This window comes from Macaca thibetana, chromosome 18 (genome assembly GCF_024542745.1).
Source record: "Macaca thibetana thibetana isolate TM-01 chromosome 18, ASM2454274v1, whole genome shotgun sequence".
In the NCBI taxonomy this organism is placed as follows: domain Eukaryota; kingdom Metazoa; phylum Chordata; class Mammalia; order Primates; family Cercopithecidae; genus Macaca; species Macaca thibetana.
In genome coordinates, this window is record NC_065595.1 from 5,854,848 (window position 1) to 5,867,508 (window position 12,661).

The following is a 12,661-nucleotide window of genomic DNA, read 5'->3' on the forward strand; positions in this document are numbered from 1 at the left end:
CACTTTAACAGATGAACGTTCAACTGTAAATATTCAGCTTGACTTATTCATGGAATTGGATTTTTTTTTTTTTTTTTTTTTTTTTTGAGACGGAGTCTCGGTCTGTCGCCCAGGCTGGAGTGCAGTGGCCGGATCTCAGCTCACTGCAAGCTCCGCCTCCCGGGTTCACGCCATTCTCCTGCCTCAGCCTCCCGAGTAGCTGGGACTACAGGCGCCCACCGCCTCGCCCGGCTAGTTTTTTGTATTTTTTAGTAGAGACGGGGTTTCACTGGGTTATCCAGGATGGTCTCGATCTCCTGACCTCGTGATCCGCCGGTCTCGGCCTCCCAAAGTGCTGGGATTACAGGCTTGAGCCACCGCGCCCGGCCGGAATTGGATTATTTGAGAATATTATGCATCTCTAATTTGATATATTATGACTAAGGTAGGTGACAGTGTCTCTTAGTTAACATATTTCCTCTTTTCCCTCCAGTTTTATTTGGATCAGAATCTACTCAACCGCATTTTCACCTACAAGATCAAATTGGAAAGTTAATTCAGTAGAGAAGATAGCTGTGTCTGTGAGCTTTCTGTCAGTTCAGGATAAAGAAGCTGGTTATTGGAAGAAAGAATATATCACAAAACAAATAGCATCTGTAAAAGCCGCACTAGCTGACATTCTCAAACCTGTCAACCCTTACACAGGCCTTCCAGTTAAGACCAAAGAGGCCCTCAGGTACGCAGTGTGTTCCAAAAGAGAATGATGGCATCAGCTCAAAGTATCATGTACATAGGACATATGTGCAATTTAGATTGTGTGGGACCATCTCTAGTATTTTTGTGTGTTTTGTGCATCTATAAAATATGTAGCATTTTCCTATTCCACATAGCCTTCTGCATCGCCAGTTCAACCAATTGCAGATCATAAGTATTGGTAGGGGCGGGGGGAACCTGAAACAATAATATCAGTGTAAAATACAAATAAAACCAGTACATTATACATAGTAACAGTTTGCACAGCATTTACATTGTATTAGGTATTATCAGTAATCTCAACATGATTTAAAGAATACGGGAGGAGGAGCTTAGGTTATATGCAGATACTATGCCATTTATATAAGGGATTTGAACGTCCACAGATTTTGGTATCACAGGGGTCCTAGAACCAATTTCCTGTGGAGACAGAGGGATAACTAGTAAATAGCCTAAAGTTTTAATGAACAGCAGAAGTAACCGACTTATCTGCTGTAGTACAGTGAGAATGTTCAAGGTCTCTTTTCCGGGCAGAATCTTTGTCTTATTTATATATTGCCGGTACCTGGAAGATCATGGATGTTCAGTGGGTGTTAGGTGAGGAGACAAAGTCTGAAGAGAGTACTATTGTTGAAATGAAAATTGAACTGGGCATGTTCTGAGAATTTTGACTTTGGATTTTGAGGAACTAGATGCTTTAGAGAAGATACGTGAAATTGCCTTTAGAATTTTTTTTTTTTTTTCCAATGAGGCAAACATTGTTAGTTTTTTTTCTTTCTCCAGAATGTTTGGTTTAGGTTGGGCAATTATACTGAAAGAAAAAAGTGGAAAAGAATATATCATGGAGCATGTTGATCTTTCCGTAAATGACACATCAGTTACTGTTATATGGTATGGCAAAAACTGGCCATGCCTAGCGTCATTGTCAACCTTAGATTTATGTGGTGTGACACCAGTTTTTATGGACTGGTATAAAACTCCCACCAAACATAGGTAAGTACCAATCAGCAGAACTGTTGAGTGAGAGCATCTTATGTGTAAATATTACTTGGCATTACTTTTGTAATTAAAAAATAAGAGCAGTGTTTTTAAATTTTATCACATATTAAATGTACATTCTGCATTACTGTAGAAGAGGAAAATAATGCATTTTATCACATTTCTGATTAGGTCTAAATTTAAGTTCCTCATATCTTGGTTGTCTTTAATGGTAGAGAATGATATTCTAGTTAACAACATTTCCTGGATGATTGATGGCTAACCTTTGAGGTTTTTCATTTTAACCATCTTAACAGAAAGATATGTGGTATCTTCCTTCTTTAGTAAATGGAATACTAATCGTAGTCTAAATATGAGGAAACCAAGTCATAATGATCAGTTATTTTGTCTGCCTTCTGTTGAACTTACTAGATATGTGATCTTGTGCAAGTAATTTACTCTTTTTATGTCTCCATTCTCTCCTCTCTGAAATAAGATGATCATTATACTGGCATAGTATTTAGCATATATGACTGCAGTGAATAAGACTGATCAAAAGATATCACTGTAGAATGTGTAGATAGCTAAGTGTGCAGCACATGGGTAATGCTTAGTGAGCCCTTTACTATTCTGTTGTCAGGTGGCTTTGCACTGAGTCCATATTCACTATGAGGCTGGCATCTGCCTTTGAGCAGCTCTCTCAGGCTCTCTTTTTCATCATTGATTGCTTCCTCCTGAAAGCTGGATTATGGCATGCTTAGCATCCTCATCTCTGGAGCAAGCTAGCATAGCTTTATATAAGATATATTGCAAATATAAAGGTAATGCCTGCCTTCTTCCACGTTGGTTTCCTGCCCTCCCAATTCCTTCACTGTCTCAGTATTCTTTGACTTTTCAGGAATATTTACCATGTTGTTTTCTTACCATCCTTGCATGCTGCAGTTGCACCCACTGGTTTCTCTCCTGTCTGTCCTTGCTATGGAGGATGCTGTGATATCTGACATTAGTGCCTGCCGTCTCCATGGAGGGACAGCATTCTTTCATGGTTTCTCTGGATACAGGCACTTTTCTTTTCTTTTTTCTTTTTTGCAGCTCTGTAACTGGGGACCCTGTTTTTGGCTCCTCTCCATGGCGCCTGCTCTTTGAGCACTGTTTTAGTGATTACTGAGCTCTCTTTCCATGCTCTGAATGTAAGACTTTTCAGACCTCTTGGTGCTGGCAAACCCAGGTTTTATTGTATTCTAAAAATATTCTTGACATTATGACAACAAATGAATTATTCTTCCTGAATATATTATGGAGAATACTTTGGAAACAGTTACCTTTTTAAAAAATTGTACTTTTATTTGGATAAATTTTTGAAATTTCTTGTGGTATCATGAAGGAAGTCAGCTTTTTCTAATGTGGTAATTAGACTTTATGCATTTCAAAATTACGTTTGGAGAATAAGTCCACAAACTGTACTAGTTTTGCTAAACAGTATGTTACTTGGCATATCATGAGATGTTATTTACAGATATTAGGACAAAATGGCTAACACTAATTCAAATGATCCTGAAGAATTAAGTTAAATGGATAATGTTGAGTTATAAAGCTCAGTTAAAGACAGTATTTCCCTAAAATGGTCATCAAGGTCAAAAGTAATCGATACTGTAGACTGCCAAATGCTAGAGTTCATTGGGAAAATTCATTTGATGTAATTTATTTCCATGGGACTTCAATGGACTTCAGCCAGCCTTTGATAAACTGCGATAAACAAAACTAAAAGTGTTTTTTAGGAATTTGTTTTGATCGGCACTTTTATTGCAAGTTTGTAACTGAAGCTTTCATCATGCAGGAATATAAACCCTTGTACGCGTCTGTGTGCCAGCCCAGAAGAGACTCTGTGGTTTTTATTTGGGTCTTTCTTGTTTCCTCTATGAGAAGTTTTTCAACAACAGTGAAAGCCTTATTGATGTAATTTGGATTCCCCTGTAATTTATACCTTTCTAGTCAGATTCTCAATTTTCTTCCTTGCCAGCATTTTCTGCTCTGCAGCTTGTGCTATCCCACCCTAAATTTGTGAGAACTGCTGGGGAAACTTCAGCCTTAGTTTCTGTGTCTGTGGCTGTGAGGCCAAGCACATGAGGACTCAGCACATTCTCAGAGTCTATTTAATAAGTACCTCTACAGCCAGATTTTCAGAGAAGAAGGTTTCTCACATCCCCACCCAGCTGCCTCTGTCCACACTAATGATACTAGCAGGGACTGCAATTTATTGAGCACCTGCCCCACACCCTGTGCTCTCGTCCCCACTGAGCAGGCTGGTGATTTCATACACGAAGAACCAGCCTGTGATAGTCACAAAGTCACTGTAGGTTGAAGCTAAGGTTTTACCTCAGGTTTCTCTGACTCCATGGTGAGGTTCCTGACCCTGCATTTATCCTCCTCCAAGTGTATTCTGCATTTTTGCTGGGTTTATTTCTAATTTCTACATCACACACGCTCACCGACCATCTCTCCTTACCCAGCTGTGGTTCTCTGCACAAGAAGTTATTTTGAAAAGTTGAACATGGGACTAAGGTCATGTGGTAGCTGCAGATCTGGTTTTGATGCCTCACAGTCCCTTCCACTTTGAAACAGGACTGCAGCTGGTGTCCTTTTTAACTCGCTTATTTAATGTACCTTTGAATACCTATTGCCTGCTGACTGTGCTTGAGGTGCTGGGCACCACCTGTTGAATGAGATGTGACCCCAGCTCCTTAGGGATTTCAGTTTAATGCTGTATTAGTGTCTCCTTTATGAAAACACTGGTGATTTAGTTTCAGTTTATTTCTGATGTGTCAACTTTCACCTTCTCTGAGTTATCCTTGATAATAACTGTAAAAGGCCCATCTGCTTTCCAACCACCTCCTGAGACCACCTATTCTTATGTCACTTGAAATAGTGTATCTTTGCTTCTGTGGCGTTTCACTCACTTGACTAGGAATGCACAGTGAGTGTCTGCTTTAGATTGTATTGTGCTGGGTTTTGAGGGAATAGAACAGGAGACAGTTCTACCACTTCACCACTTTCCTGATACTTCAGCTTCCTCCTGGCTGGGTCATTGAGTTGACAGTAAGAGCAAGATGGAGGGGAAGAAAAACCGATTTGGGTTGGAAATCTGAATGTATCCATTTGCCTTTTATTCATTTGTGTCCCCACCCTGCCAACGTGCCACTTAGTTTGAGCACATCATTAACATGCTCTTCAAACACATTTGTGATACGCTAAAGAGAACTGGCAACACTATAGACAGGAAAGCTCACTTCTCTCTCTCCTTTCCTTGGCATAACGTTCAAAGACTCCGATGGCATTCTTTAATTGCAAAGTACAATCTGAGTCATTTGACCGTATCTACCATGATTGGCTGTGACAGACTCATTCGGATCTTCTGCCTGCACCCTGGCCTCCTGGTGGGAGTGTGGAAGGTAAGACTTGAGTGCCTGTATGTACTGTGTCATTTCCCCATCACAATACCACGTTTACTTACCATTGTGTGTGACATCAAATGTAAAATGCTTTAAGTCTTTTCACTAACTGCAATCCGTTTTACATCTCACCAACCTCATTTTTCCAAACTAACCTGGCCCTCTGCTCCACCGAGGCTGTTCTGCTACTCTGGTATCATAGACAACTGTGCTATCTGTTGTTCTGCTGTTCAGCTGTCATAGACAACAACCTCTTCCTGCCTTCATGTTTTCCTTCGTGTTACTCCTTTAATGTCATGTGGCTTTCCCATTTCCAATCAGTCCATGTTCCTTCTCTTCCTTTCATGCTCTTTCTTTGACAGCGTCTCCCCTTGCTATGTGTTCAGCACGCTCGTCTCCCAAGCACGTTTCTGATCCTGTAGGTGCGGCTTTGAGTGAAATCTGCTCTTCAGGGTCAGGTGTCTAAGATGTTATCCTTTCTCTCTGCATAAGATTTCTTGTTTCCCCACGTCTGGCTGATATTTTAAGATAGTAGTTCACAAATCTGATTCTGCATTGGCATTATGCATTGGTTTCCAATGACTAGATGGAATTAAGACCCCAGCTTCAGACAACGCAACCCTCTAGTCCCTTTTCCTTTCCTCAGCCGACTGTGGCCGTCCGTTTTTCTTTCCGTCCTCCCCTTTCCGTGTGAAGGTGGCTTGTGGGTGAGACTGCAGCTTGCCTGCTCTGCATTCTGTGACTCGCATGCATTCAGCTGTGTCGGGTGCAGAGTTGTGAGCACTCTGGTGGCTTCGATTGTCCTCTGCCTGGCTACTGGAGAGTGGCACCTTCGGATTTACCATTTGGGGTCACCTACGCCCATCAGTGTCAGCTGTGAATCTGGGGAGAAATAGAGGTCAGTCCCCAAATAGTCGCATTTTCTGCTATTCAACCTGATGGACAAGTGAAGAAGTTGAATCTAATCATTCGCACCACGTTGGCCAAATCAGGCAGTTACTTGCAAGAGGAACGTTGTGTCAGTGAAGTTCAGTATTTGTGAAATTAATATGGTATCTGTGAAGGTCTTTGAAAAGAGTTTGAAACAGCCTGGAACTAACTGCGTAGTTTCACAACTGTCATATACATCTTTTGATATTTCGCAAGCTCTGGGCTGTGAGTTCTTTTGGTCCTGTGTGCTCTGCATATTTGGGTGAATTGTGGTCCTGCTGTCAATATGAAATGTAAGTCTTATTAGAGAGTAATAACATATTAGCAGTAATAATGCATTAGCACTGTGGTGATCTTATGGTTGGAAGAAACTGCATCTATCTGCAAGATGAATGTGCTGTGATCTTCACAATGACCTTGTGAAAAATTTAAACATTTTGGTTGAAATATATATTCTTCTTAATTAACTTTTCAGAAGGAGGAAGAATTGGCTTTTGTTATGGCAAATCTTCATTTTCATCACCTTGTGGAGAGAAGCACATTAGGCTCGGCCACTATGTATGTATTTATATGTGGGTGTGTTGAATTTTTGTACAGTAAATATAAAGTATTAGAAGTTGATGCCATCTTAATATCCTGAGAATAGCTGCAGAGATATTCTGTTTTTAATCAGTAAACACAAACCAACAGGCATAATTATTTGGCTGTTGCTAAAATAATTGGATTATTCACAAGTACATATTTGCTGTATTTATTCTGGGTTAAGGAATTTATACCTAGTAGGATGTTATTTATATGGGTAGGACAGCTTCATTACTTTAAGATGCCACTACTGTCCTTCAAGTTCTTGCTCTTATGTGAATTTTCACATCTCGTGAGGCACGTAGATGCATGGCCCTTGGGCTGACCCTGGCCTGCGGATGATTCTGTCTGGTGTGGACAGTGTGTGTCTTTCAGTGAACTGTGTCTTTAGGTGGGGCACAGGCTTCCCATTTCACTACAGCTCTCACCCTTTTCCTGTGGACTTACACTCTTCCTTACTCACTGTTGTTTTTTTTTTATTACCTGAGAAGCTCCTGAATATTTTTGAATTTGTCACCTTATGTAGTCATGTTTTTCTTGTTGAATAAAACTTTGTGTTGGCTTTGGGTCTGCCTGGATGTCTGTCTGTCCTGCAGATCGGTGTTCAGTGCCTTTTCCTGCTGAGCGCTTCTGTCCACTGGACACTGAGAACAACATGGGGGCAGAGTGGCCTTTGTAGAGTGGCCATCCTGGGATCAGCTGCAGAAACACGTGCACCCGTGCTGGGCTGTGGCTGCCTACAGAACTCACATCATTGCCTGTTGTTACAGAAGTTGGTAAAAGGAACATTGAGCAGTCTTTTAAGTTCCTGGTACTGAAGATTATAGGGAATCCTATGGTGTTTCATTTGTAGGAGGTAGTGCTTTCATATGGATGGTAATTTTTTAAAAAGTGTTTTCAAACCAAGAATTTTGTCCCTGGCACTGACAAATTTGCATGTTTCTTTTGTTTTGCTTTTCAGTCCCTATGAACTACCTCCACATAGCCCGTTTTTGGATGATAGCCCCGAGTATGGACTGCACGGCTACCAACTCCATGTTGATCTGCACAGTGGTGGAGTTTTCTACCTGTGTGGTACATTTCGCAATCTCTTCACCAAGAAAGGTGACATTAATTGAGTTTTTATTTTATTATGAAATTAAAGGTTGAGATGAGGGAACCAATTTTTATGTCTGAGTTAAGAATTGCCCTCACTGGTCACTTTATAATTTTTTGGCACCAGGGTCCTCCTAGACCCGTGTGTCATCCCAGGGCTTGTGAAAGTCCTCACCGGACCAAGTCTCTTCAGCGCTGGCTCTGTCTCCTTCACCACCGTCACTCTCAATGCCACCTCCTGCGGGTAGCCCCTACTCATCTTCTCTACCGTGTCATTATTTTTCCATGCAGTCTGCTTTCCCCAGACTTCTTCCCTTCTTTCTCAAAGGAATGTGGTAAATTTGCCAGCAGGGCCTGTGCCACTCCAGGATGAGAGTAAAGAGAAACCTGCCTTTCTCCTCTACATACTGCATTGGTGTTTGCCAAGCCTGCCAAAGCCAGGACGGAGGCTGGGCAGACAGAGAAAAGGAGGGGGCTTAGGCCAAGCAGGAAAAGAGTCAGAATGCCCCATTCTGACTTGTCTGATTATTTCCTTTTGGTTTCATTCATCTATAGCCAAGTTTCTTACATGAAACTTAGAGTTTCATGTAAGAACTTGGTTAGATTCAAGTTTAACATTTCTGGTAAAAATATTTTAAAAGGGAAGTTATGTACTTCATTTTGCATTATATTGAGAGGTATGTCATGTCAGGTTGTCCCATTATTACTAATGCCAGGTTTTATCATCTGGTTAAGATGGTGACCACTAGATGTCTTCATTATTAAAAGTATTCTTTTCCAGATACCCTGCTCCTCCGAAGTCTTTCATCTAGTGGACTTGACACCCATTAATGATCTTTGCCTAAATCAAATATTTTGTTTAAAAATGTTGATTTTCTAATTATGTCACTATTTCTATATTTATCCACTGAGCTTTTGTAAATAACTTTCTCTTATCCCCTGGGTGAACTTCTAAAAAGGCAGAGAAAATGCTTAATTCTTTCCTTTTAACTGCCAATTTTCAGATGAAGAAATTGATGTTACAGAGCAAAAGGGGCTTGCTGCCCGATGTGCTAGAACCCAATGCTGTGACACCAGGTTTTTGAGAAAAGAAAAGCTTTTTATGGCTGGTCCACTAACAAGGAGACAGGAGTCCAGCTGAAACCTATCTCCTCATGCTGGCTTTAACGCAAGAATTTTTTTAGAAAAGGTTTAGGGCGTGGATTCTGGGATTAGTAGGTGATTCGTGGAAGGAAAGGGGAGGTCCAGAAGGTCCTCAGGCATGGTGCAGTTATCTCTTCATGCCCTCATGGGTCACTTGCAAATTCAGGAGGAGTTAATATGAAACGTGGTGGGAATTCGGGCTGTGATGTCAGAAAGCTCCATCTGTGAAAACTCCAGTTGGCCATATTGGTTCCGACGGATTTCAGCTAGTTTTGTCTTACAAGTGGAGGGAGTTTTAGTATTTCAGTAAGTCGCTTTTTTTTCTTATCTGCTATCTTGCAAACTCAAGCATTTCTGTCAGTCATTAGTTTCTTTAACTCTGTGGAACATGGTTTCATTGATGCAGTAGTCATCTACTGTGGTAGAAAAAATTTGAGCTCTTCTTCTTTCCTCCTCGGCCCCACCCTTGTTTAGTGTCACTTTGGACTCTGGGATATTTACTTATTCAATAATCTATAGTCAGTTATAGACATTTCTTTTTGCAGTTAAAATTGTCCCCAGCTTTTTGGGTGGGGTCTGCTTCAGGCTGCTCCTGTGTCCTATAGATAACCCATTTGCCTTTGAGTCTTCCTTGCTTTTTGGCTCAGGAAGATTTCTAGGTTTTCTTGTGTTTGTTGGCATTTTTATCAGAATTGTTCAATTCCATATATTAACCTGAGGTGTATTAACATCTTTGTTGCTGAATTGTTCCATCCAAGAATGTGGAACGTCTTTCAGTTTGTTTAAAAATACTTTTATGTCTTTTAGGAGTGTTTCAGAATTTTCTTCATACTAGTTTTGTACATTTCTTGTTAAGATATTTATGAAGTATTTAATTCTTGTTACTTCTCTTTTGTTTTATCTTCCAGTTGTTTTGTAATTTCTTTGTAAGGTTTTGGTCTCATAGAATGAGTTAGGAAGTATTCTTTCCTCTTGGATTTTTTGGAGGATTTTTGCATAGAATTGGTAGTATTTCTTCCTTGTTTGGTAGAATTCATCTATGAAGTCATCAAAGCCTGGACCTTTCTTTATGAAAAGATGTTTAACTACAGTTTCCTTTTCTTTCAAAGAGATAGAGCTATTTAGGTTATTCATTTCTTCTTGAGTGAGCTTTGGTATTTTTTTGTCTTTTAAGGAATTTGTCCATTTTATCTAAGTTGCTGAATTTATTGGCATAAAGTTCTTCATAATAGTCCCTTATTATCTTTTTCATGTCTATAGAATCTGTAGTGACATGACGTGATTCCTGATATTGGTAATTCGTGTATTCTTTCTTTTTTTCCTGATCAGTGTGATTGGAAGTTTATCAATTTTATTGATCTTCTCAGAGACCTAACTTTTGGTTTTATTGACTTTTTTCCTGTATTCTGTTTTGTATTTCATTGAATTGCATGTTGATTTTTATTCTTTCTACTTTTTTTCTGCTTATGTTTTAATTTGCTCTGTTTTTCATTTCTTGAGGGAGAAGTGGAAATTATTGATTTGGGAACTTTCGTATTATATTAAGATGTTTGATGCTATGAACTTCCACCTAAGTACTGCTTTAGTGGCATCCCACAAATTCTGATATGTTTTATTTCATTTTTATTCACTTTAAAATACTTTCTAATTTCCCTTTTATTTCTTCTTTGATCTATGGGTTAGATAGAAGTGTGTAATCTAGTTTCCAAATATTTGGGGATTTTCTGGAGATCTTTCTGTTACTGAGTTCTAATTTAATTCGATTGTGGTCAGGAAGTATGCTTTGTGTTGCTTGAATTTTTTAAAGTGACTGAAATCTGTTGTATGTTCCAGAATATGATCTCTTTTGGTCTATGTTCTGTGTGTACTTGAGAAGAATGTGTTCTGCTATTGTCAAGTAGCGTGTTCTACCATATTAATCAGGTCAGATCGGTTGAGAGAGTTGATTTTTTTTTTTTTTTTTTTTTTTTTTGCCTATCAATTACTGAGAGAGGGGTGTTGAAATCTCCAACTCTAATAGTGAATTGTTTGCTGTTTTATCAGTTTTTGCCATGTGTATTTTGAAGCTCTGTTATATTCATGAACATTGGAGACTATGATATCCCTTTGACTAAGTACACACTGTGTACACTGTTGAGGGTGTCGCCAGTGTGCCCCAATGCATGCCAAGGGTACAAACGCTGTGCCTTATATGCCAGTATTAGCTGAGAACTGAGTCTCTGCTCTCCATGTCTGCAACCCTCATAGAGTGTTGAATTGGGCATCTAGCCTGACCTGTGCCACCACTGTGAGCAGCTGTCCTGGGAAATGGGGGAACAAGATGCAATTTCCACAGCGATGAGGTGAGATGGCTGGCTGGTCCCAGCCACAGCTGCTCCTCAGAGCTCTCCTTCCCCTTTAAACCTTGTGAACCATTATGGAGCCCTGTGTGTCCCCACTTTGCCTCCCCCGCCTCAGCCCACACTGCTGCTGTTCCCTCTCTGGCCTTATCCCTTTCTGTCCTCACCACTCTAGCTCTGCTGCAGCTTTAATGAGTTCCTCTCTGTTCCTTGACTGTGTCAGGCCTGCTGTGGCCTCAGATTCTTGGTGTGCCCCTCTCGCCTGCAGTGTTACTGCCCTGGATCTCAGCATGGGTCCCCGGGGTCGTGTTTCTCTGAGCCTGATTCACTGACTGCTTCTCAGTGAGGCTTTACCCACTTTGCTACACCTAGAAGCCCTCAGTTTCCCCATTTCTCACCTGCCCGGTTCAATTTTTCTCCATAGCACTATCTAACACACAGAGTTTACTTATTTAGGTAGTTTGTATGTTTAAGAGAAGTAACTTGAACAAGGCAGTATTTTGGTTTATTTTGTTCAGGACTGTCATGGCACATAGTAGGCATGCACATAAATATCACAGAGAATGGGTGGCTCCCAAAGGCCACGCAGTTGAGGGGCTCTTAGATAGACTCTTCTGGGCCTATTACCTTAAAGCTCTTTCTGTTTCTTTGGCTAAAGGATTCTCAGCTGCATTGGCCAGGATCTTTTTGGTCAAAGCTCTTGCAGTTCTCTGTTGCCTCTAGAGGCAAAGATGCAGCTTCAGGATGCTGCAGAGCAGAGCTGCAAGCTGGCCCTCCTTGTAGGACCAAAGCAAGGTCAGCGAGGGCCTGAGCCTCTCCACCAGGAGAGAGAAGCCCTGCCTCATCCTGCCTCTCAGGGTCTGGGGAGGCCCCAGGAGGCTGCTGTGTGGTTCCAGATCTTCCACTGCTGGTCTTCCTCCACTGCCTTAATTCCTTTTCTTTTACAACCCAGAGGAAGGGCATCAGAATTCCCCTTCTAAAGTACATGACTGTGTACTTCTCTCTGTAAAGAAAAAGCCTCACAAATTCAAGGTCTGGCAGAATACTTTCTACCTTTGTACCTATGGTAGGTTACTTGGCTAGACAAATAAAAATGAAATTTGTGTTTAGGTACTTAGTGTCTGTATCATCCTCTCATTACAAGGCAAACATCAGGAACTTGTGCTGTTTCTCATCTGAGATGGTTTATAAGACATAGCTTTTGCAGTATACCAACTATTCTATAAAAATTGCTTCCAAGATACTAGTTATATTACTTTCAATTTTTAAAATGTTTATTTTGAAATAATTTTACATTGTACAAATACAGAGAACTCCTGTACAGTCTTTATACAGAATTTACCAAATTACAACATTATTTGCCATTAAAAATCATTTTTTCTTTCTCTTTCTCTCTCTCTCTCCCTTTCTCTG

The 12,661-nt window shown here is 40.5% G+C and overlaps 1 protein-coding gene across 1 annotated transcript in view; it reads left to right on the forward strand.

Moving 5' to 3' along the window:
• The window catches only part of FBXO15 (F-box protein 15), a 76,428-nt gene that overhangs the window by 15,466 nt on the left and 48,301 nt on the right, over positions 1-12,661 (forward strand). Inside the window, exons 4-8 of the mRNA XM_050768253.1 lie at positions 473-715; positions 1,516-1,725; positions 5,033-5,159; positions 6,565-6,647; positions 7,633-7,775. Coding sequence (XP_050624210.1) covers positions 473-715; positions 1,516-1,725; positions 5,033-5,159; positions 6,565-6,647; positions 7,633-7,775 — 806 coding nt within the window. The remainder of the gene's footprint in view (positions 1-472; positions 716-1,515; positions 1,726-5,032; positions 5,160-6,564; positions 6,648-7,632; positions 7,776-12,661) is intronic.